This window comes from Ischnura elegans, chromosome 10 (assembly GCF_921293095.1).
Source record: "Ischnura elegans chromosome 10, ioIscEleg1.1, whole genome shotgun sequence".
Classification (NCBI taxonomy): Eukaryota; Metazoa; Arthropoda; class Insecta; order Odonata; family Coenagrionidae; genus Ischnura; species Ischnura elegans.
Window position 1 is genome coordinate 54,527,098 of NC_060255.1, and position 24,308 is coordinate 54,551,405.

A 24,308-nucleotide genomic window follows, 5' to 3' on the forward strand; every position below is an offset into this window, starting at 1 on the left:
ATCATATCAAAGACAGAGAAAGATTAGAAGAAGACTCATGCATATGGATAGGACAATGGCTATGCATCAGTAAAAAATCAACAAAAAGAAAATTAAGATATTAGACTGCAGCAAAAAAGAGGAGAGTTGAACTAACATAGACATGGGAAAATAAAACCTTGAAGAGGTAAAAGAGTTTTGCTACCTAAGAAGCTGATTGGCCAGCAATGAACAAAGCAAGAAAGAAATTGGAAGTAGAATAGCACAGACAATGAGGGCATTCTACAAAAAAAAGAATCTACTGGCAACTGAAAATACAAGAATGGAAGTAAGGAAACGATTCATCAGATGCTAACTACGGAGCATTATACCCTGTGAAAGCGAGGCTGGGATGTTGACAGCAGCAGAGAAGTCAAGAGTGGAAGTATTCGAAATGATGTTGTGTTACAAAGACTGATGAAGATAAAATTGATCAACTGAGCAAATAATGAGGAAGTGCCAGGAAATGTGGGAGAAAAGAGAAGCCTTCTAAAATAAAACCAGAATGAGACAGAAATGAATAAATAGACCAAACCATGAAGCATGGTGGCCTGACGACAACAATTGCTGAAAGACAAATGGACGGGAAGAGTGGCAAAGAATGCCTCTCAAGAGTTAAATGGGGCAAATTATTGCAGACATGAAAGAGAATAAATACATAACTATGAAAATGTCAGCAGATAGGACAGTGGAGTGAAAAACTGCGACAAACCAATCTTTAGATTGATGACTTCAGAATGATTTGATGACATAAATGTTCCAAAAAAATTACAATCATTGATATTGGCTACTAATGTGATTATTTATGTAATTTATCACTAAAATTTGTAAAGGCATGCTTTCAGTCTATCCAATATTTAAAGTATACTTTGATGTAGAGAACTGAAACTAACTTATGCTGGGAGAGGTTAAAGAAGACAAAAAAATGGGTCGTGTAATAACGACCAAAGATAGTTGCAGAAATGGAAATTACGTAAAAAATCATTTTAAACCAATTAAAAACAATTACTTAAAAGGAATTAAAATGCACTGCAATTTAATCTATGATGAACCAATTCTGCAAGAAGGGATTGGCCAACAAACATAAGGTCGATGTAGGACAGAAAGACAACAGATGGAGATTAAATACGTATGATGTAGCTGAAGATGTGTATTAATAGGAAAGAATATATGAACATAGTAACAGTATAAATGAGGGAATATTGGAGGATGTTACTGAAAGGGCCGGTTCTTTAACTTAAAATTAATGACTGTAACCTAAAAGTAACTTAACCTGAGAGAGAAAATATATTAAACAGCAGGAATTTGAAAATAATAAAATTGTCACTTCCCACATCAAGTCCATCCCTTACAATATTCATTATAATATACGGTAGTATAAGCAGAAGTCGACGGTGACTTGCACGTTCATAAATGATTGCTCAGACATTCGTGAGTCTTTTGGGCACAAACTTCTGAAATTTATTGATTGCTGCACAACAAACATTATGCAAAGCGATGGCTGCAAGCTGATGCAATCTCCTTCTGAATTATTAATCTTAACTTATTTACAAATCGTGCATCGACCAAAGATTGCAAATTTGACAGCAACCGTTACTTCAACGAACGATAAATTACTAAATATTACACAAAATCTAAATAACGTCAGCTCACTCACTAGCTAATACCAAGTCTAGAGCATGTTTAACTGGGCGTACATCCTCGTGTTCACAACAAAACCAATGTAGACAAAATTATAATAAAATACTACCTTCTCCTTTCACACACCTGAGTTTTTCCGATAACATCCTTGAATAACACGCAAATACAAAATATTTTAAATAACCGAACTCCCGGAGTGACAACCACAGTGGCTTCCCCGTTAGATTGCACGACAATTTATAACTCCGGTAACACTGTGCCCAATAAAATTAAAACTAATTCAGCTATTTCACATTATCCGCTTGCCGTAAGACTGCTTTCAACTAAGGAAAATAAATATAACAAGGGTTTAACTAAACGTCAAATTTATACGAAGTAGAGACACTGAATACAAGAAAGAAGACACCTACTGCACGCGCTATGACTGTGAAGATGCAACGATGCGATATATTGTACAGATTAATTAATTTTAACATAAAGGGGCGGATGTAAAATTTACCTCGTGCGCTCAACTACCAATGCCCTTGGCCATCTTGAGTTATCCGCTATATTCGACTGCTTCCCTTCCCCACGAAATACACAACCTCCACAACACGTCTGACTTCAGCTGTGCGTAATTAAACAAAATAAAATCGTAATTTCTACAAATATGGCGACTTCCAATGTTTTCTGTTTTTGTTATTTCCCCGGAAATGTAAATAGTAACTTGGTTACGTCTATTCGTTTGTATAGAACGAGTGAATTCAACGTAGCATATTCTGCAGTAGGAAAGTGAAAAGGCCCGCGAGAATTTCACAATTGATTATATTTCTCTGTTTAGAAGTTCACCTTAAAGGCATCATTTTCTTTTGTTGTGTTCGTCTTCATGTCAATGAATAATCTATTAACAGAATCGTCTGAGCTTCCTCTCGTTTCTTACGTCTTCATGTTAGCTGCCGGATTCCTATTCCAGCAGTCGTTATTAAATGATGCGTGATGTTTAGCTCGGTGCTAAATTTCTAGTTGGCATTTAATGTAGTTGAGCTAATTTCGCATGAGGTTGCAGTTAACCTTTGAATTCAGAACTTGGACCCCATTAGGATAAATACCGGGCTCTGACATTGAGTTATTAAGGAGAAAAATCGTTCATGCTTGAGTTCGAATTAACTTATGTTTTTCCCACCGCTATCGTATGTTTTCTTCAGTACACCTCACGCCAAGTTATTGTGTCAGCATTAGCATTTGTAAAAACACCACCTTCTATTTGGAAATGCGCCAATGTCTTTTTTGCCGACAAAAAGTAGATCTCATCTTAAACTACTTGAAGTGCTGGAATGAAATTCTATACTTCTCATTCAAAAAGATCTGATGTATTTAGGACACACATTAACAGCATAATGGAACTAATATTATATTCTGAGGAATTTTTACTGATATTTTCTAGCCCTCCTAGTTGAATAGCACTTGATGGCTTTCAAACATCACTTTCCCTCAAATGATAGCCATTATTCCTTCGTGGCCAATGCCAATTCCTTCCATTATGTATGGTACATGCACTAATGGGCAACATTACTGGAGTGTATCGTTTTAGGGACCTATGTTGAAGAATCGCTGTCTATTATAATTATTATCACAGACCGAAATCGTGGCTGATGAATTTTAAGCTAATGAAAACATGTAAAGATCACCATGATTTACCTCATTATTAGACAAAATCTGATCCAGAAGTTGAGGTTTTCCTAAATTCAGAAAAAAAATCTTTTCTCCCATTTTTAGGAATGCTCATTGAATTTCATATAGAAACTATCAATATATATATTTAACTAACCTCAATTTGGCTCAAGTGAGTCTTTGAGTTTGAGAATGGAACTCAACTTTGAGTCAAGTTCTGTAATGCGGCCTTAAGTGAGGTAATATCCAGCCATGCTGTCTGAAAACCATTTCACTCAAATCATGAGGGCATATTCCAGAGCTTGGCTTGATTTTGAGTCAGTAGTGGTTCAAATCTCAAGTAGAGTTAGAGGACATATTTTACAATTCAATGTCAACTTGACTCGAGCTAGATTAACATTAGTAACATTTACCCAAATCATTTTCATTCATAGTCTTCCGCTCATAAAAAAACTAGAATTACTGCCGTAAATTATCACGCATGGAAACAGGGGCACAGCTAGGTATTAAGGCTGGGGGGGGGTTTCAGATGCAACTGATACCGGGGTGTGTGTGGGGGTATGGAATACCCAACAGGATAAGCAAGAGATGTGAGATTAATAAACTGCGGAATTTTGGGATAAATGGTTCAAAATGTTGAGTTTCATGGCTTTCTGAGGGACATTTTATTAATGCTTACCCTATTATAAAAGTAATATCAATCCAATTTAGTAAAATGGATTAAACTTGAGAATTTATTTGACACCAGTGTGTAAAACTGAAACCAATTTAAAAATTGTATGTAAATTTTTTTGAATGCTAAAGGCCGTTTTTCACAGTACACAGAATTGCACAATGTGATTTAGGTGCGAAGGTGCAATCAAAATTGCTTCATTTAAAGTGGTGAATTGCTAGAACGCATGCGAGAATACGTGGATGCAAGACGGCAAAATAGCCCGTTCTAATTTCGTTCATGCATTCGCGCAATTCCACGCCATTTTAGAAATGAATGCAGCTCTAACCTGCGCATTCCGTGCCCCGTATAATACGGCCTAAACATTTTAGGAATGGGTAACTGCCATATTGTTAGTTTTATGCCACACAAACTGCAGAACGAATTCTGACCATAGAAGGAAGCATAAATCCTAATTCACGCACGAATGTACTTCATCATTAGAAACTGGTTTGAATTTGACCACTGTTCATGAAGATGTCCCAAACCTGTCCCTTAAGATGATTTTTTGCAACTGATGCAATCACTTTCTCCACCACTGATCAAATACCATTTTCAGTCTCTTGAGGACCTTTTTGATAGTGTTATCAGCCAATCCGAATGCAGGGCCACAAAGAGCAAGTGATGCCACATATTATCTAACAATGAATGAGACTAGTAAATATAAAATAAATGAAAGTGGACCCCATGGAGCCCCTCCCTACGCCACTGCAGAGGACAATCCGGAGGCCAAGCTGTGCCATATAATAATGGTGATAAATAATAGGAATTGGGGAAAACAAGCAAACAGTGACTTAAAATGGATTACTTAATATGATAAAAACTATGATTAAATTAATTATGCAGAGAATGACTCATAAATTATGGGTTATCAAGGAAAATAACAATGGAGACAACACATATTTCATTAGCTCTCTCTTGATACATAAATTGAGTAAGTAAATTATTGTAAAAATTTCATGCTCAGCATCTAAATCTGGCATTTCTAGATTAGTACACTGTTGTATCTATGCATTTCCTCCAATGTTTAGCATAAATACACTCGTGAGACAGCAAGTGATGACTTTGATCAAAAAACTCTTCAGCAAACAAAATTATCTCACTAGCATTTATTGTTCTGCATTTTATGTACACTTATTGAAATTAAATCAGGATATCTGCCGGTATCAATGATACCACAAATAATGGCCAAATGATTTCTTGCTTCATAATAGCTGCATGCTAGTGATCACTTGCAACCTTCACTCAAAGAGTCCTTTTTCCACACAACATTCTCTTCAGAAAATTTTGCCACAGTAATTACTCAATAGCCAGGAAGAGCAGTTTATGCCCCTTACTCAATCACTTTCTCAACCATCTATTCCAATAAAAGCATTGCATACTAAATCATAGAAGTGAACAAATACTCTGAGGGTAACATAATAATTTTATACAAAAACTATTAACATGCAACTGACACTGTACAGCAATAGACCAACCTTGGACTATTACTGAACACCCAACAATTATGACAGTTCCATAACTACCTCAAAGTAGAATAAATAACAACTTTGTTAAAAGGAATGGAGTGCCGCCCCACTTAAGGTAGTCTGATTAAGAAGTTGACATAGTCCCTTTTTCCAAAATGATTACTTAAATGGGGACGCTTAATTCGTAAGTTTCCCACTGAGTTAATGAAACAGAACTCTAAGACTAGTTACATTTGAAGATGGCCAACAGTGTAACCTTTGTAAAAAGTATAGTATTGTATTTAACATTAAGTATTGTAAAACACTAATCATAGTGTCGTAAAAGACTGCTTATGAATTCAATGAATTTAAACTAGAATATGGTTCTCATGGACAGGATTTACTGCAAACAAATTTGTATGAAGAAAGGAGATAATTAACAGAGAGGAACAAAAGGATACGTATTCCATACGCACCAATTAAGGAATAGGGGCAAGCATATATATTCAGCTGCCCTAACTATGTATATCCAACCATGCATCACTCATAAGAAATTGTTGTGGAAATATCAGTCTTAGCTCCTTAATCAGACTTATGGCACTTTCAAAAAGATTTTTTTCCCTATGCCTAAAAGAAGAATGGACAAAAAATTCACAATATATAACAGAAATATTTTTAAATTATACGTTAATATCATGGAAATTAGTAACCTATGGAGATAGCTTGCATTGGTATTTGAAAAATTAACAAGGTATCATTTATTATAAAATGATGGCCATAGGAAATTGCAGTGCTAGGTATTAAAACAACTAGACAGTTCTTCAGTAAAACACCAAGATGTTTCTTACTCTCATTAAAATCACCTCGGAAACGATTTCTTGCTGATAAACAAATGCAAAATTCATACTGAAAACATATTATTTATATATGTATATATTTTTTACACAGGTGTATGTATAATTTCTCACATAATAAACAGCTTTTGGGATCGCAAAAAACACCTAAGTATACTTAAAACAAATTATCCACAGATATCATCAATTATAACAACATTGCTGGCAAGAGATTTTCTCAGACATGCACACCAGATTTCCACCATATAACAACAATCACTCTCACAGGCACACATCTACGCACAATATCTTGCAATGGCATATTCTCTCTTCACCACACCTTGCCAACTGTATTCGATGGAGGATGGACATCACCCTTCTGTTTCCCACACATCCCGATCCCATTTTGTTTGATCCACTCACAACAACACTCAAATGCACACGCCACCTCCAAGCACAGCAATGACGAGAGCACGACAGGCCACTTCACTTCGATGGGTGATATTCACGTACATTCATGCATCTGCCCCAACCATTTTTTTGATATGATTTCTTTATAAATATCATCATCATTATTATTATAATTATTCGAGGAGTGAATTCATTAAAAGAGGCAATTGGGAATTTGTTTAAATATATAATTATATATTCATGTATTATGTATGTATAGGTATGCAAATTATGTCAGCATGTAACTTAAACCTCCTCCTATATGGGCACAATTAGAGAAGAAAGAGTGTTCTGTGTCCATGGCAACCTTAGCTTTATCTGTTGGCCAGTTACCGCTTGCTTTTTCACAATGACACACTCCAGCATTTCCCTAACTATGAAACCGTTAGTGACCTCATCCAATCATTTTATCCATTTCTCAGTGAGCAAGAAGTGCAGCTCCATCCTCACTTCTCTCTTGGAACTTCAAATCGCTTCTGATGAAACCTGAAACATTCAAGAATTCATAAACACCATGCCTCTAAAACACCACAACTTCATGGACCAAATAAAAATTTTGGTTATTCAGGCTGAATTACAATAACATATGCATAAAAAAAGACACCCAAAATACCAAATTAAGCACTTGAAGATTCGTCTTTAACCCCCAGAATATAATATGGTCAGAACATTGAGTGGTAATGGATTATTTTAAGCATACCTTCATTTTTCCACTACAACTAGTATTTCTCCGAATATAGTCCCCCCCCCCCCTAATTTTGAGGCTACAGTTTCGGGAAAAGTAAAAAAAAAAATGCGTTTGAATATAATCCCCCCCTTTACTTTTACCACAGGCAGTTTTGGAAAAAAAGGGTGGACTATATTCAGACACATACGGTATATCAAATTAATGAAAAATTTCTCAGGATTCCCACCGGATGTGGTATTGGGTTAATTCTCCCAACGTTTCAATGGCTGAGTCTGACATAGTCTTCAGGGGTTAACTCTTAATGGTACTTTTTTACAGTACCTATTTATTTATTTATTCATATCCCTGGTTGCCACTATTGTTGTGTGCGAATGTAGCAATTAATTATGGCATTCTAGGGACAGCTCAGTTGGAAGCCTTTACTTTGTTTAAGATCTTCTCCTCAAGGCTAATAGCAATTGCCTCCTTAACAAATCTATCCCAATAGTTATAAGTGCGGCACAAAACCTTCGTATTTTTGAAGTCCATCCTATGACCAAGGTCCAAGCAATGCTCCGCTACCACCGACTTTAGTGGATAAAACAGGCGTATGCATCTTTCATGCTCCGTCAGACCTTTTATTTATCAAATTAGGTTAAACTCCATGTTCAGCAAGTTATAACAAAAAGGTTTGATTTATATAAACAAAACAGCACCATTTGCATACAAACTCATTGGAAGTGTCTAGAAAAGTTATAATAAAAATACTATTTGACAGTTTTAATTACTTGTTACTTATTTGTCACTAACAATTCATAACCACTGAAACAAAAAATTTGAATGCAGCTACAAGTATCACTGGAAAAAAAACCTAAAATTTTTACTCCATTTGTAACCTCCCATGATAACCTTAGTGAGTTGCCCAGCAACTGCATATCATTAAGAGGGATTTCACTGACAGCTTTTTAAAAATAGTTATCACAAAAGGTAACATTTTACTTCCAATTGCCATGGCCAACCCAAACTTAATTCTCTCAAAAAAAATTGTTGAGTGGTAAATTTCAATACCCAACAATTAAGTATGCTGTAGTAAAAAGTATGCGACATAGCCCAAAGGTTTTTAATCATAATGACGAGCATTCGCGAAAGTTTTAACGAAGAACTAAATAACATCGTTATATAATCAATTACTGCATAACCTACAATATTTCATTGAGGGTCAATGGTCATGTTCAGTCACTACTTTCAGAGATATCTGTCCCCTTATTTACTCTCTCAAACACTGTTCTTCCATTCCCTGCCTAAAATCTAGAATATGATACACAACAGCTGTATCAGCTGAACAAAACCAATGAAACATCATCAAATGAAGATAATTTACAGTTATTATCTTACCACACACCAGTGAAGCCACTGCTATGAGCAGCTATACTTAATGAGCTCCTCATATACAACACAAAAAAAAACTGCTCCAAATCTAGCTTCTTGCACCAAGTTACCTAACATTGCCATACACAATGGAACACAAAGGCCAAACACCACGAACGTCAGCAAAATGCCATGAGAATTGAGGAACTTTGATAGTATAGTGGCCCGGAAATGAAGGAGATGCTGCAGTGATTATGGAGCCTACTATGCCTTCAACGTAGGGATAAGAGCAGAAGAGAAAGGATTAACAAACTTAGCTCCGCTCATTGGGGCGATGGGAGCTACCACCAGTGAAACCATATTTACCATTCCAAGAGAAATGGAAGATCTCTCATGAAAATGATCAGAGACATCTACCATTGATATGGACATTGGAAACAAAAACCCATGGCAGGATCATGGGGTTTCACTTCTGAGGGTATGTAAGTCCTCGGCTTTTCACCTGCATACCTTGGGAGGGGAAGGACAGAGGAATGAAAAAGGATGGGAGGTGCTACCGCAATGAGAGCCAGATGACGCCTCCAAGGAAAGGATAGGGAGATCCCAACTCCGTCGTTAGGGTAGCGTGGGCCACTACTGGGCAATACCATAATCTAATGATTCTACCAAAGGCAGGGTTGATAAAAATCATGATTTTATTTTTAATCATTAAAAAAAAAATCATGATTAAAAAAAAATCATTTTTAAAATTTTTTTTATTTAAATCGATTTTATTGATTTAAATCGTATTTTATTGATTTAAATGAGATTTTTATGATTCTCCATTCATCAAAAATTCAGTTACAGTGGAAGCCCCTTATAACGAGTACGGGATATAGCGACAAGCTCGAATTAGCGACAGCTACCCAAGGAACCATTTTAAACCCTATGATTTAAATGTAAAATAAATTCGTATTAGCGATAATGGCTCGATTCCTCTCTTGCGCCATTCGCAATTACGACAGGTTGACTTTTTGACCACGTGCCACATCTCTGGAATTCAATGCTTTTAAAACGGCATTTTTTCCGCCAACGTCGACGTCTACATGTTCCGTATTCTCCTATTCTTCTTTCCTCAATAAATTTCTCGAGTACACATTTCATTGCTCTTTTGTCATCTCCCTCCCGCACCTCCGCAGTGAGGTTAAAAATTATTCCGCCCGTCTGCTAGCACCATGGCTGGTAAACGCAAGTCCTTGGATTTAAAAACCAAAATGAGAATTATTGCAGATTGTGAAAGTGGAGAGTGTTCAAAGAGTGAAATAGCGAGGCGATTTGGAATTAATACATCGATATTGTTCACTATTTTAAAGAAAAAAGAACAAATTCGTTCGTCAGTGCTTAAAGAAGGGCGTCCAAGCACTCAAAAAACACCTGCGGCCCGGAGAGCATCCGCAGCTAGAAACTGCTCTTTTCTCGTGGTTTTGCCAGCAAAGAGCCGCAGGGATTCCTATCACCGGCCCAATGATGAAGGCTAAAGCTGAGTATTTGTGTGAGAGGCTTGGTGAAGACAATTTTAAGTGCTCGGATGGATGGTTTGCACGATTTAAAAATAGGAAGGGGATATCCCTCGTCCAACTATCCGGTGAATCATCAAGTGTTGACGTTAATGCTGTGGAAGGCTGGGCTCCGGTCCTTAAAGACTATTTGGACAATTACAGCCCCTGCGATATTTACAACGCGGATGAGACGGGCATATATTTTAACCTTCTCCCGGGCAAAACTCTCGCCACTCGAACGGACCCCTGCAAAGGAGGGAAGAAAAGTAAAGACCGCGTAACTGTTCTTTTATGCGCCAATATGGATGGTTCAGATAAGTTAAAACCGTTCATGGTGGGGAAATCCGCCCAACCCCGATGTTTTAAGGGAGTTAAAACTCTCCCTTGCACTTACGAAGCAAATAAAAATGCTTGGATGACGGCTGCTATCTTCACGCAGTGGTTACGAGCGTTTGATGCCAGGATTGGTGGAAGGAATAAAAAAGTACTATTATTCATTGACAATTGCCCAGCCCACCCACTAATAGAACTAAGAAACGTTAAAATTGTGTTAATGCCGCCTAACACTACAAGCGTTCTTCACGTTCTTCAGTTCCAGTCAGCATTCCTATCAAAAAGTGTGCGCTACTGCCGCTAGAGGTCTCTACGTCCGCTGATATTGCGTCTGATTGCGTGAATCTCTACGAAACATAAATATTGCTAGACAGACAAAGAGTGGACTTCATTTATCATTTGTCCTTCTATTTATTTGAAACAGTTTTTCACCATTTCCACCGAAGATAATTGATATGACTAATATGCTTTTAGATGCCGTAATGCTGTTCGGTTTCATGATTCCGATAGCATTTGAGTCGGCTGTTTTGAAACACGATAGTAAACCATTCATACAGGCAGACTTGAAGCATAAGAAGATTACTTCCACCTTCATTTCGCCGTTAACCTGAAAAAGATAGAATGGCAATGCTCATGTGGAACCCTAAAATTTTATCACGCTCCTTTCGTCACCCAATTGCAGCAGCCACCCATCATTTTCATTACTACTCGGAAAGATAGAAGGTATGAAATTTTGAACAGATTCCGAAGTTTTAGCATTTAATAGTCTGATGCATAGCCATAACTGGTAGTTATGACATGTATATTTGGAGCATCCAAGAAATAAGGATAATAACAGCTCATAATGCACACCTCAGTACGAGTGAGTCTGAAGCTGGGACTTTTAAAATCGACTTCTTAATGCCTCGGCATATAGCATCCTGCATAATTACATATGATTTGATCATAGATTGCAAGTGAATATGATCATTAGTGAATTAAATGTTCAAAATAATGATTTAAAACGGCTATCATGCTGCAATTTTCGCCTCTCGGCAGAAACAGCCGTGGTGACGCTTGATGAGTGATTTTTTTGTGACGATGTAATTGCATTCGGTAACAACGACAACTCACTATAGCGACAGATTTCTCTGTTCCCAACAGCTGTCGTTATAAGGGGCTTCCACTGTATTTGCAAAACTAACTATTTGGGCAGCATATTGGAGAATGATCGTTTGCAGAAACAATAAGAGGCAACATACTCTAAACTTAATACCACATTTAGTCAATCAGGGGCAGAGAACTATGGAAATGCCAATGGTATCAAATTAAAAATTATTACACCAGCATAATATAAAATTGCCATTGGAAGTATCAAATGCGCTATATTATGCGGTTCTAAAGCATATGAAGTTTAGAAAAATTTTGTAATTGCAACTTTGTATGGTGCCTACGCTTAGAAGTTAAATCAGAAAACAATTTTTTTTCAACGGATACACTAGTATTCTAACCAAAGCCATTTTTTTTTATTTTCATGTTACATGCATTCCAACAGTATCATTTCTATTTAAGAGCCAACATTGTGCTGATAACTGTCGATTCATTGTATTAATTAAGAAATAAAAATCAAAATTATGCACTTACAGCTTCCTTTTCTTGATTCTTTAAAAATCTAACTTATAGATCACATTATGATTTAAATCACCTGATTTTTTAAAATAAAAATCAAGTGATTTAAATCATGATTTAAATCAATCAACCCTGACCAAAAGGAAAGATTTTCCAATTGAGAAGAAAAATCCAACTATTTTCCGAAGATACTTTGATGCAGACAATGGTATGAGGGTTCTGGGCGAACCCTTCGAAGGATACAACGCACCGGGGCTGGGAACCAAGCCAGTGGCTTATACGCCCAATCACCCAGGGAGGGGCTGGAGAGGAAGGAAAAAGGAAAGAGGCGCCGCCGCGATAGGAGCCCTTCGACGCCTCTGGGAAGGGAAAGGGACGGGACGAGGGAAAAACACCCCAACGCTATAGAAGCAAAGCGAAACCAAGCATACGCAATTAATGTGCCAGCGATTTTAGTGGGTTTTCCTAAGAGGAAGAAAAATCCATCGATCAAATCGCTAGATACTTTGATGCAGACAATCTAAATCAAATGGATGAAAAGAATTATGACGTTACACTCACCAGTCACGCATAGCGATCTTCAGCAGCAGAGCACAACAGGCAGCCATTCACGTCCAGAGAGACTAGCATGCACAGCCATCAGCACCACCTCTCGATCCACCAGATCCACCCCCTCGGCCACCCTCACTGGTGAGTTTTATCTGGTCAGGGAACTCATTGTAAAGCTCCACCTCAGACTCCTGCGCCAAAGCATTGCGGGCTATTGTTTTAAACGCTGCCTCCACATTCACTGCTTCCTTTGCACTTGTCTCAAAGCAGGGGATTCCAGACTTGCTTTGACACCATTGCTGAGCTCTCTTTGCAGATACCTACAACAAATTAGAAACAAAAGGATGAGTGAACTTCTTGGACATCAAGATAAGATGTGACAAAATGAATTGTAGGGCAATCATATTTTGAGATGATTAATCTTACCTATAGAGAAAAACAGATCTGGTATAGCACCCACCAAAGCAAAAGGAAGAGATATTCTTCTAGAAGGGTTATTATATTTTAGCTGAATGGTTGCTTCCACAATGAAGAATTATAACTTGCGATTGCAAAATAAAGCAATGTGTGCTTTAAGCGTTGGCCTATGTACCATTTAATACTTCAAAATGCAAGAAGTGTAAAGGAAAAAGCGACTACATATTGTATATTTCTCTGGGTATAGTCTCCTAATCTATAAATTTTGAGGCTTGAGTTTTGGAAAAATTCAGCCTAATATTAGCCTAATGCTTTAGATATTCAACATGGTATATGCTCAAGGAGTAAAACTGAATTCCATTTTCATCAGATCAACAAATTTTGAGACCAATGAATTTTGATATGCATTAAAGAGCATAAAAATCCTTTGAAATGATTTCTCAACATTATCTTAGGTTGTGCGACGAATAATTTCATAGATCCTTTTCTCAGAACATTATTTAAAACAAAAGAGAAAAATTACCTGTTCATGGGGCTAACTATACATCATCACTGAAAACCCGAAATGTTATTTGCCTTTTCATTTTCAAACATTATGGTGTCTTATGATGCAAGAAGAGAAAAGCACCCTTTTTCAATAACCTCCACTTAGTGATTTTATAGTAAAAAATGATAGCTTCACGACTAGTGTGAGAATGATAGAAAGCATTAAACTGATAATCACATACAAAAAAAGCTAAAATTATTATCATTTGCGGTCCAAATCAACGATATTTGTGAAGGATACAATACAACAGAAAACATAACCACATTGGTAAAATAGATTCTACAAACGTTGAATTACAGAGCATTGCATTAAGATAAGACTTCGTCTTCGATATTGTCTTTCCTCAAAAAAAAAAAAAAACCAACATAAAAATGTAAGTTCATCAACCTTTCTATGGTAGCGATGAATCTATATAACATGAAGCCCCTTAACGACCACTCATTCATTCATTCATTCATTCATTCATTCATTCATTCACGTATACAAATGTTTGGGGTGAACGAGACGAGATACGGCAAAAAGTCTAATGAAGACCCCCTCTAAAATTGTCTGAAACCCCAGGAAAAATTATGAAAACACTAAATTTACAATTATTTATCCGTCTATTCAATTAAAAGTGAGTATAGGGATTAGTTCAAAAAATGGCCACCAAATTCCAATGGCGGCGCGGCAGTCATACAAACGGACAATCATAGCAACATATTTGTTTATGCAAACAAGAGGAGCTAAATTGGGAAAGAAGATAAAGGAAATGAAACGAAAAACTGATAAATATAAGGTAGGAAATTAAGAAAGTAATAATTGAAGTGTCTATTTCTTTGCGTCTTCTTTCCGCAAGAACAAACATCTGTTTAAATCAAAGCGCATTCAAATCAAAAGCGGAGAAATGTAAGGTAAGAAATTAGTTGTTGATTTTGGTATATTACGTCAAGAGTGTGGTGGTTATTAATTTCAAAGTTAACAAGTGCTCTAAATGCCATATTAGAAATATGATTCGTGCTGTTGACTATAGTTCATATCTTGTTGGCGATACACGATTGTAGTAGAAAGACTTTTAAACAAGTCTTACATAATATAGGTTGGTAAAAATGATTTTATTATCGTGTTTTGTGATGGTGATAACTTTTTATTTTTGTTCACGTTCTTTTTTCCGTTAATTTCCTTTTTAATGTACAATGTTATCCGTGAGCTGCAGGAGTGAATAGGCAGTGAATAATACAATATGGAAGATACGTGCAAATAAAGGTATTTCTTATTCAATTATTTGTCTTGCGAAAATCACGTTTCCTTGAGTTACTAAGTTATTCAACTGTGAAATTTTATCGAAATCTTGACATTCACAATGTCTTGTACACCAAAGGCTGTGATCCGTTACTCACCAGATTTATTGCGCATTGCGTTGGATATTAAAGCTGAGATATTTGTGTATCCCGATTCATTAAAACTTTAAATAGAGGTATTTCTGAAGTAAAATCATTCGCGATCAGGATCAATAATATTTCGATAAAATTCGTCATACTAGCCCCAATTCATGCTAAGGCGCATTTGTTTCTAGATATTGATATTCAGTCCCTACGTAATTCGCTTACGAAGCGGGGAACAGCTGTTACATCTTATTCGTATATGATATAAGAATTTGGTTGAGTTTTGTGGAAAATAATTAATAAACGTGTTTTTCATTGTAATTCGTAAAGTCGTTATGCTATGATATTACGTATGCATTGGGTGTTGCAGTGGAACGTGGTCTCAACGTTTTTTGTATTTGAATTGAATAAGTTAAAGAAACTCGTAGAAATTTATTTTACTTTTTTAGCCCCTCAGAAAAACTTTTCTCTTTATAAATATTTACATTCATGTTGTAGCCTACGTACCATGCGCTCGTTTTACGTGAAAGTGGAAATATCGCTTATACCTAAGCTAGCCAGCTTTAAAGTAAACGATTCTTAAGTAACAAGTAGCAAACAAAAAGTGTAAGACCTCCCACAACGAGCATAACAGGCCGTAGGCCTTTTTCGGGGGGGCCTAGGGGGGGCAGAGCCCCCCCAGCGAGCATAGCGAGTACATATTATGTAACTACTGATTTATTTAAGTTTCACCAGAAGTATTTGCATGTAATTTTTTTCAGTTATTGCCATGACAACGAAAAGACCTGGCATTCATGCATAATTCCAGGTTTTAAAGGGAAATTTTACAAAATTCCAAGTAAATCTTTTGTAATACTACGATAGATGAGATTTTTAAAACACCCAAAATTACTTCAATACTTTTAAATGATATTATATTTATGAATTATTTTATGCTCAAAATTTAAAGACCTACATTGAGTAATAGAAATTTTACACTTAATTTATGAATTTCTCACTTGGCACTTCAAGAAATTTACCCTTATTCTTTTAATTACGTAATTAAAAGAAAAAGGGTGTTGAAACGGAAAATTTTTCAGGAAATGATTTTGAAATAAAAGACAATGATCCAAGTTGGAGCAGATATTCGTGAATAATTCTCGCATGATTCCAGGGACTAAAATTTTACGCACAATTCCAGATTCTCATAGTTTTCCCAGCCACCATTCACTTAGTTTCATGATGTCTGGCAGTGAATGATGTAGTGAGTGTGCTGAAGCTGTGATAACCAGGAAGGCAAACGATGCCATGAAGGTTAGATGCCGAGAGTGACTGGAGACAGCATGAAGAGTTACCCCTTCCAAACAATAACCACCTTTGTAGAGTAAGGAGGATTCTGTTTGGGTGTACAGATGTGTACTACAAGAAATGAGAAAGCAGTAGCAATCTCAACTCACCGCCCTATGTTCCAAGTCCACCTTATTTCCCAGGACCACAAACGGAAAGTTGTCTGGATCTCTAGGAGATGCCTGGATAAGGAACTCATCCCGCCAAGAGTCAAGGGACTTGAATGTATTTGGAGCGGTCACATCAAACACCAACACACAGCAATCAGCACCACGGTAGAAGGCCACACCCAAGGACTGGAAGCGCTCCTGCCCAGCTGTGTCCCATATCTACTCACACAGAGGAAAATAATATTTACTTAAGGCACAAAATTATGCATTTAAAAAAACTCCAACCCCTAATAACAAATTTGAATGGATAACCTTACCTTTTACTTCACAATACATCAAATATTAATTACATCAAGGGTGAATTTTCCCATGAAATCCTTTTGCTTAGCCTACATTTGAAGCTGGATCTCCCGATTGGCAATCAGTTACGCAACAAATTATAACAGCCATTTTCTTTCAAGACCAATTTTGATTCCTAGCTAAGTCTTTTGCCTTTACATGGCCAATTCCACCTTGCGTAGATAACTTATCACCCATGCATTTGGCTGAATACAAAGTTACTTGCTTCACACAGTACTTTGTATTTCAAATATTGTTCATTCTCTAGATAGAATTATAGTCAAAGGATTTTATACATACCAGACATAGCATAAGGACTACATGCAATTGTATTGTATAAATTCTAATCTATACCAGTACATTATACAGTGGAACTTGTTTAGTACGTTTCTGAAGGGACCACAAAAAATGAACGTACTAACCAGGAAAACGTGCTAACGAGGAAAGTAAATAATAGCAGTCAGGGTAATAGCAATCTGTGGAAAAGTCGTCATAATTACAATTACTATCGGTAGTTCTCGTAGGATCGCCTCCCTGAACTCTTTTCACCTTTAAAATCACGAAAATGAGCGCTACATTGAAAAACAATACCATGTGAATAAAAATCACAATGTTTCATAGGTTTCCCGAAGACAATTACATGAAAACGGCATCTATCTCCCGTGATTTATCCTATATATATTAATAGAAAGAGGACAAGTAAAGCAAAGTAATTTCTTCTTTCTCACCGCATACTCAGAGAATATAACAACAACCCTGATTATGTCCACTGGTTGCTTTTAAACATCATAAAAATGGGACAAAATTGTATTAACCTTAAATTACGGCGACAGCCGTACACATTCGCTTCTGAAATAAAACCATATCGATTATTATATTGATCGATATATCGATTAATAACATGCAAGATTATTACATATATTACTACGTAATTACAAGAAGATTTTATATTATACAGTTGAAATTTACTTAAGAAATTTGTATAATGCAGTCTGCTTACGTGCCGAGATAACGTATTTTTAAGCTAAGCTTCGTGTGGAGATCCAGAGCATCGTCTGCTCCCGCAGCAGTAGTCAAATACGCTAGACCTATAAATCTAGACCATTTAAAAGGAGGCAGTATAATACTAATTGTAGAATGTTATCTCTTTTATTTCTGCTGTTCCTTGGAAGGAAAAGCAATGCAATGCTTCCATAGCCTTGACGTCGAGTTCATGGAGTACGTGCAGTACTGCTTTAGATGAAATGGGAATTGGATAATACTCATTTCATCATCATGATAACTCGTGCAATAGCAACAATTGCCCACTCGCAAAATTTGTGCGCAGTGGACCACAGTGGACACTCCAGAGGCAACAGAAGGTGAGGAGCTCGGGGTGGGGAAAATTGGGGCTTCTCATTGGCTGCAGTTTTCCATAGTCAGACATTCGTGATAATTGGCCGCATTTTATTATTCATCACGTCATAAGAATTGAGAAATACATTTGGATAAATCACGGTCGAAGAAAGAGAAGTGGAATGAATGCAAGAATGTTAATGGCTAATAATAATAAATTAAATAATGAATTCGGAGGTTTACGACCCTCAAGAAGATACTAGAGAACGAATTGCGGGTTGCGTTATGGCAAGCAATTGAGCGTACTAACCAGGAAAGCACAATTTTTTCGAACGGACTAACCAGATGCTTTTACCTGTATTTTGTTCGGATCGAGAGAAATCGACGTACTACGGAGGAAAGCGTACTAACGAGGAACGTACTGACCAAGTTCCACTGTATTCGACTAAAAAACTTAATTATTCAAATCAAAAAATCCTTTGAGTCCTATTTCCTTCTTTAACGTTGGTTTTCACAATTGACCTTTTTATGTTCCCACTTTTCCAAGAGCAAACATAGGCTTCCCCTAATTTCTCAAGAATCACTGCACATATGGGAACTGGTCACATTTAACCTCTCTTTAATATATTCACAAATTGAGATTTTTGTTCCTCTCTCTATGCCTACCTCAATTTCTCAAATTTTTAATGGCTTTTATCAACCAAGTATACAATTTAGCCAGGCATGGTTAGGTAAGCATCAAACACAGGCACTGGAGTGAAAAAGAAACAGACTCAACATGGAGGCCAAACACTAGTATTATGCATTCTTGACAGCCTGTATCTATACTGTAGTATATATTAAATATTAACTTCTAAAACTACAATCCAACCTCAAGTGATAAATGTATCAAATCCACTTATTTTTTTCTAAGTTTTTACATACAATGCTTACTTGGGAGCCTGCAAAGCTCAGCACAAGCAGTAATTAAGCAGTGGAATTCATTTTATATAGCATGATCTTTTATGGTTAAGAAGATGTTTTACTTTATAAATCAGGACCTACATAAAAATAATACATTTTATCTAAAAGCATAAAAACCAAGGATAAAAAAACTTCTATATAATTAGAGCAACAAATGATAGTTAATAAAGTCAATTTAAATGAGCATATTGAACATATTTTCTAAATGAAAATATTAACTGCAGAAAAACTATGAGATAAATGTCAATAATAACAATATACAGGGATGGGCTAAGTACAAAAAAAGCAAATATGGAGAGTTAGAAATCTTTTGTTAAATTTATAAGCAGTCACAAGTACCAATTACAATTAAAATACAGAGGTAATTGAAGATGCCGGAATTATTACAGTTAATTTTCATAAACTTATTGAGATAAATCAAAGAAAACAATGCTAGAGTACCAATTGATGCTCTTTTAAGCCACAATTATGGCATAAAGTACCAAGTACTAGTAAATAATGAACACATTTTAACTACAATTCCCCAATGAAACAACAGCATAATTATTATACATAATGTAACACATTCTCATAGTGATATTGAAATAAGCAAAATCGTTTCGTACCACTGAAAATTAATGATAACTCCAAGAAAACAATTTGTAGATTACAAGTGAAACAAAATTCCATTTTTCAAAATGAAACTATTTAAAGTAAAATACACCTAAAATGCAATGGAATAAATATATATTCACCAGCTCTGATTTAATATTTTAGTATTTGGTATATTATGGTATTGGTTATATATACTATGCTATGCATTGACATTCGTTCAACATTCATTTCCACTAAGACATGTCTACCTAACCTACCACGATCCACACAGATATATGGGAATCTACTTCATTTTAATATATTAAAATCACTAAATAAAGACATAATAAAACTTTTTCAAACCGCCAATTTCAGTCCACCATTGTGGCATATAAGTGAAAGATCTACTTTTTCCTCACAGAACCAATGTTTCATAGTTGTGATTGACCTAAGTGTAAGTGACCACCTTAGTAAAACCCAGTTCAACAAACATCTGACTTTATTCTGCTTGATGGCATAATTTCTTAAGTGCAAATAATTATGTTAACATCTTACTTCTTTCTATCGTTATTAGTTTCATCGCTTACAAAGTTCCGATCACTTTCACACTTCATGAGCTTCATAACAATCAGAAGAGGGGATTGGAATGTGGCAGATAAAATACCACCACTGATGATTCTCACGACCACACCCCATAATCAGAGACAGGTACTAAAAGCTGTATCACTAACCAGCCAAAAGGATACTACATGAAGGTTAACATAGTAACATTAAATTCATTACTATAGTTAAATTCATTCAAATTGTGATCAGACATTCGGTAGCCCATATTGGCAGATGGAAGAGGGGAGAGCTTCAACAAAACCTACACTGGAGCTAACATATGCGCAAATTCACCCAACAACCAAAGAATAAATGAAAATCAAAAATGTGCGTCACGGACCTGAAGCTATTTTCTGAATAATCAAAATACTGGTAGTTCAGATAATTAAAAAGGTAATTACAGGTCTTCTACAGGCCACTAGCAGCCACTCAGGTTATAAAAATTATACATTTGGATAGTCCATCCCTTCTGCCTTAAAACATACATACATTGGCATTCAAACTGAAACTAAATAGCCATGATCTCTTAAAAACGGAAATTTATGGGACACCACTAACACATACTCAAATGCTACAGTTAGGGAACCATAAAAATATTACTGATATCACAGCCATCACTACCTGCTACCAAAGAAGATCACCGAGGATAAACTTGACATACTAAGATACAAGGAATGCAGACGATAAGGAGAAATACTGATTGCCAGACTAAAACAAGAAACGGGGCAAGCCATGTCAGAAGACACAAACATTTGGAGGAAATAGTTTAAGGGAAAGCCCACTAAGATCGACTAGGAGACAAGTACTTGATGCAAATCAATAACTGTTATGCAATAAATAAGAATAGGGAATAGAAAGCAGCAGCAATGGTTTGTGAGTAAAGGAGAATTGCAATAAACCAATCACAAGATAGCATTCACCAGGCGCACAGCTACGACTTAAGGCTTGGGGGAGATTTTAGGCGCAATTAATACTGGGGGGTCTGGGGGATACGTAATACCCGCCAGGGTGAGTGCGAGGTGCAGGTGCCCTCCCCCAGAACATTTTTAAGATAAATTGCTCAAAATGGTGAGTTTTACGGCTTTCTGAGGGATATTTTATTAATCCTTACATTATTCTTTACATAATATTTATCCAATTAAGTAATATAGATTAAATTTTAAAATTTATCTGAGCTCTGGGAGGTTATATACCCCAAGTCCCCCCCCACTCGCTGCACCACGGGCATTCACAGCAGTTAGTTGCAACTAACTATGGTGAAATAAACATTTCATATAAACAACAATCACCTATTTCACTACCAAAACTTCTTGCATAGATAATGAACCATTTCACTAGTACAAATTACGCTCTTCTCAAGAATAATTGAAAAAGACTAACCCACAAAATAGCAACAATAAATAAATTCCATTCTTGTTAGCAAGGAGGATTCATTGGAAGACTGAATGCTCTGGAAAAGTAATAGAAACAGCTGCTTTCCGCAGTTTTCGAGGCAGGTGGGGGAAAACGCTAATTTTAACGTAATTATGCAAACATTGAACTAACTAAAAGGGGTTCCCCGGGGAAGAATATTGCTTCGATCATGGGAGGGTAAAAATTAAAAGGGATGCAGATTGTCTACAAACTACTCCTTATCGTTATTTTCTTGGTCGCCTGCAGGTGTACTACAAACCCACTATATTGAAATTTAACGTAATGCATTTAAAGACGACTGACGATAAGAGTCATGGCTCGCAAGCATAACGCCATGGACAGGTGGTTGTTATCAACAAGACGAGTTAAGAATTAAAATATTGTAGAGACAGGCACGTTTAACTGTCACTATTCGTTACAACGTTAAATGCGTGTACTTTACTAATAAAACATAGTGGCTGTGAAATAAATCTATAAAACTGATAAGAGTTTCTAAACAACATACCTCAACAAATAGCACAATAAATATTAACAACTCCCACATCAACGCTAGCAATGGTTCAGTGAATAGGAATAGATAAAAACAGAAACAGATATAACTGGATCGTCCTTACATTAGTTATACTTCTGTGGAAAGCCTTAAGTAAAACAAGTACTTCAATGAGAACTGCTAAAATTAGTAGTTTCCCTATAGAAGTCTCCCACGATACGCAAACGTATTGTCCGTGATAACGTAGAATAGAGAAAGTATGTAACGGTTACCAATACCTTATCACGAATTAGTACATAATCATTAAAATAAATTACAGCTACGCATAAACACAGATAAAACAATCCCAAAATTTCTACATTACTACACTCTTGCCTGCATTGTAACGGTTCTATCATCCACTTGGACTTCTTTGGTGAGAAAATCTGCTCCAATCGTTGCTTTATATTGGTTGGAAAACTTTTTATTCACAAACTGGTTCATTAAAGATGTTTTTCCAACACCCGAATCGCCCAGGATAATCACTTTCAGCAAAACCTTCTTGCGAGACGCCATACCTATTTTCACAAAACAAACCTTCTAAAAACAGTTAAGACTTGTAAAATTCATGCCAAAATTGACCAAATTACTTACTTACTTATGCTTATATTCTGCTTCAGGCGCCTGCCTACTCAACTATGAACGTCGAAGAACAGCACCTAAATGCAACGAGAAGGGATTGAATTCTTTTGACTCATTACGAAGCAGTAGTGAGTAATGTCAACCGTGACATCATCGATGTAAATTAAGAGACCATTAAATATTAACGCCCACGCTTGCAATATTAAAAAATATAACTAATGCAGGAATACAGCACAATATTAAATTTAATTACGTAAACATTCACTTGTCCACAAGAATAAATATAATTTTTGAATTTCACAGATACAAGCCCATGATCCACAAACTGGCACACAGCTTAAAAACTAACCTTTGATATATATTTCAATACAGCATTACTTAGCCAACTACGATGCAAAATTACCAAATTTCACTACAACAAGTTTACCTTAGCTCTTGACGAAGTTTCTCTGCTTACAGATAAAATGGCGTTTTCCTCGAATCACGAGTTGAAAACGTCATCGAGATTATTTTTCCCATGATCCAACGTGCAGGTTGACGAAAGGCGTTTAAACGAAGCGCGGATGTGCCAAGATAATAATTCATTATAAAATGGTATAATTTCATCCAACACAGTATAAAATTTACCTTCTATAAGGTCTAATCCTACTTTTTAATTAATTTAAGCTACAAAAATAGTATTTTTTAAGAGATATATATTTTTTATCCAACCATTATTTTATGTAATTTCGACATACGTGCATGGCCTTCAATAATGACCAGTTGGTGGCAAAAAAAATCGTATTGATAGAGTAGCCAAAATATTAAGATTTCATTGTATTTTATTTCGTCAAAGGAAGAGAGGTGGGGAGCTTTGGCCGGACAGTGGCTTCAGCATTTCCTATCTCTTCGGAGAGGAAATGGTTTTCGCCGCACATTTCCTGTCAAGCTGTAAAAGTTACATTTTCACTCAAAAGACACCTATTCTGTGACCCAGGAAAGGCGGTGAAGCATCCAAAATGCCTTCTACTGAGTGAGTACGCCAATATTTACATTTATCCTTCGTATTTGATATAGCTGTGAAACATATTTCAAAATTGTACCCTAAAAATATCCGATGTCATTCACAAATATTTTTTCTATAAACGACATTCTTATAAATATAAAAAATAAGCTCGCATCAGCATTGAAACTGATAAATATCTGAGTGTTTTATTACATTCGCAAAAATATACGGTTTTATCATTGATAAATGCTGCTAGAGGTGATGGCGTGCGATTTTATAGAATCGGAAAGTTAATACAGGACATTTGCGTTCTCGTAATTTTCAGGCAAAAATAAAGACCTATTTTTCATTTAAAATATTTCAATTTTATTTTTATCCGCCGTATGAACGAGGCTTAATTAGTGATC

General features: G+C 36.1%; 3 protein-coding genes across 10 annotated transcripts in view; 1 reads left to right on the top strand and 2 right to left on the bottom strand.

The window, feature by feature from the left end:
* The window catches only part of LOC124166588 (poly(A) RNA polymerase gld-2 homolog A-like), a 54,817-nt gene extending 52,529 nt beyond the window's left edge, over positions 1 to 2,288 (bottom strand). For 2 of the 3 annotated variants that reach the window (XM_046544161.1, XM_046544160.1), the window contains exon 1: positions 2,159 to 2,288. The gene's annotated coding sequence lies outside the window, so the exon portion shown is untranslated. The remainder of the gene's footprint in view (positions 1 to 2,158) is intronic. The other variant, XM_046544162.1, reaches the window with a different exon arrangement.
* Positions 2,289 to 5,115: 2,827 nt separating this feature from the next.
* On the bottom strand, positions 5,116 to 23,438 carry LOC124167244 (ras-related protein Rab-7a-like). 6 transcript variants are annotated; one of them, XM_046545125.1, is made up of 6 exons: positions 23,344 to 23,438; positions 22,933 to 22,993; positions 22,671 to 22,871; positions 16,580 to 16,798; positions 12,828 to 13,135; positions 5,116 to 7,238 (listed from the first exon to the last, which is right to left on the bottom strand). In XM_046545125.1, exons 3-5 carry the CDS (start codon positions 22,848 to 22,850, stop codon positions 12,890 to 12,892), a joined length of 645 nt encoding a protein of 214 aa, XP_046401081.1. In that variant the 5' UTR covers positions 22,851 to 22,871; positions 22,933 to 22,993; positions 23,344 to 23,438; the 3' UTR covers positions 5,116 to 7,238; positions 12,828 to 12,889. The 6 variants fall into 6 exon arrangements, with proteins under 6 accessions (XP_046401081.1, XP_046401083.1, XP_046401080.1 ...); XM_046545127.1 differs by having other exon boundaries at positions 22,671 to 22,874; XM_046545124.1 differs by having other exon boundaries at positions 22,671 to 22,852; positions 23,344 to 23,437.
* Positions 23,439 to 23,807: 369 nt separating this feature from the next.
* LOC124167245 (ninjurin-A-like) overlaps positions 23,808 to 24,308 on the top strand; it is a 72,758-nt gene continuing 72,257 nt past the window's right edge. Inside the window, exon 1 of the mRNA XM_046545130.1 lies at positions 23,808 to 23,928. Within this exon, the coding sequence (XP_046401086.1) occupies positions 23,915 to 23,928 (14 nt within the window). The 5' untranslated portion in view covers positions 23,808 to 23,914. The remainder of the gene's footprint in view (positions 23,929 to 24,308) is intronic.

What these genes read in the sequence shown, in the direction of transcription:
- LOC124167244 (XM_046545125.1), bottom strand. Translation starts at nt 22,850, where the DNA reads ATGGCGTCTCGCAAGAAGGTTTTGCTGAAAGTGATTATCCTGGGCGAT. An exon ending in ATAGAACCGTTACAATGCAG is followed by an intron (nt 16,799 to 22,670) that starts GCAAGAGTGTAG and finishes CTGTGTGAGTAG; the next exon opens with ATATGGGACACAGCTGGGCA. An exon ending in TGGACTTGGAACATAGGGCG is followed by an intron (nt 13,136 to 16,579) that starts GTGAGTTGAGAT and finishes AATTTGTTGTAG; the next exon opens with GTATCTGCAAAGAGAGCTCA.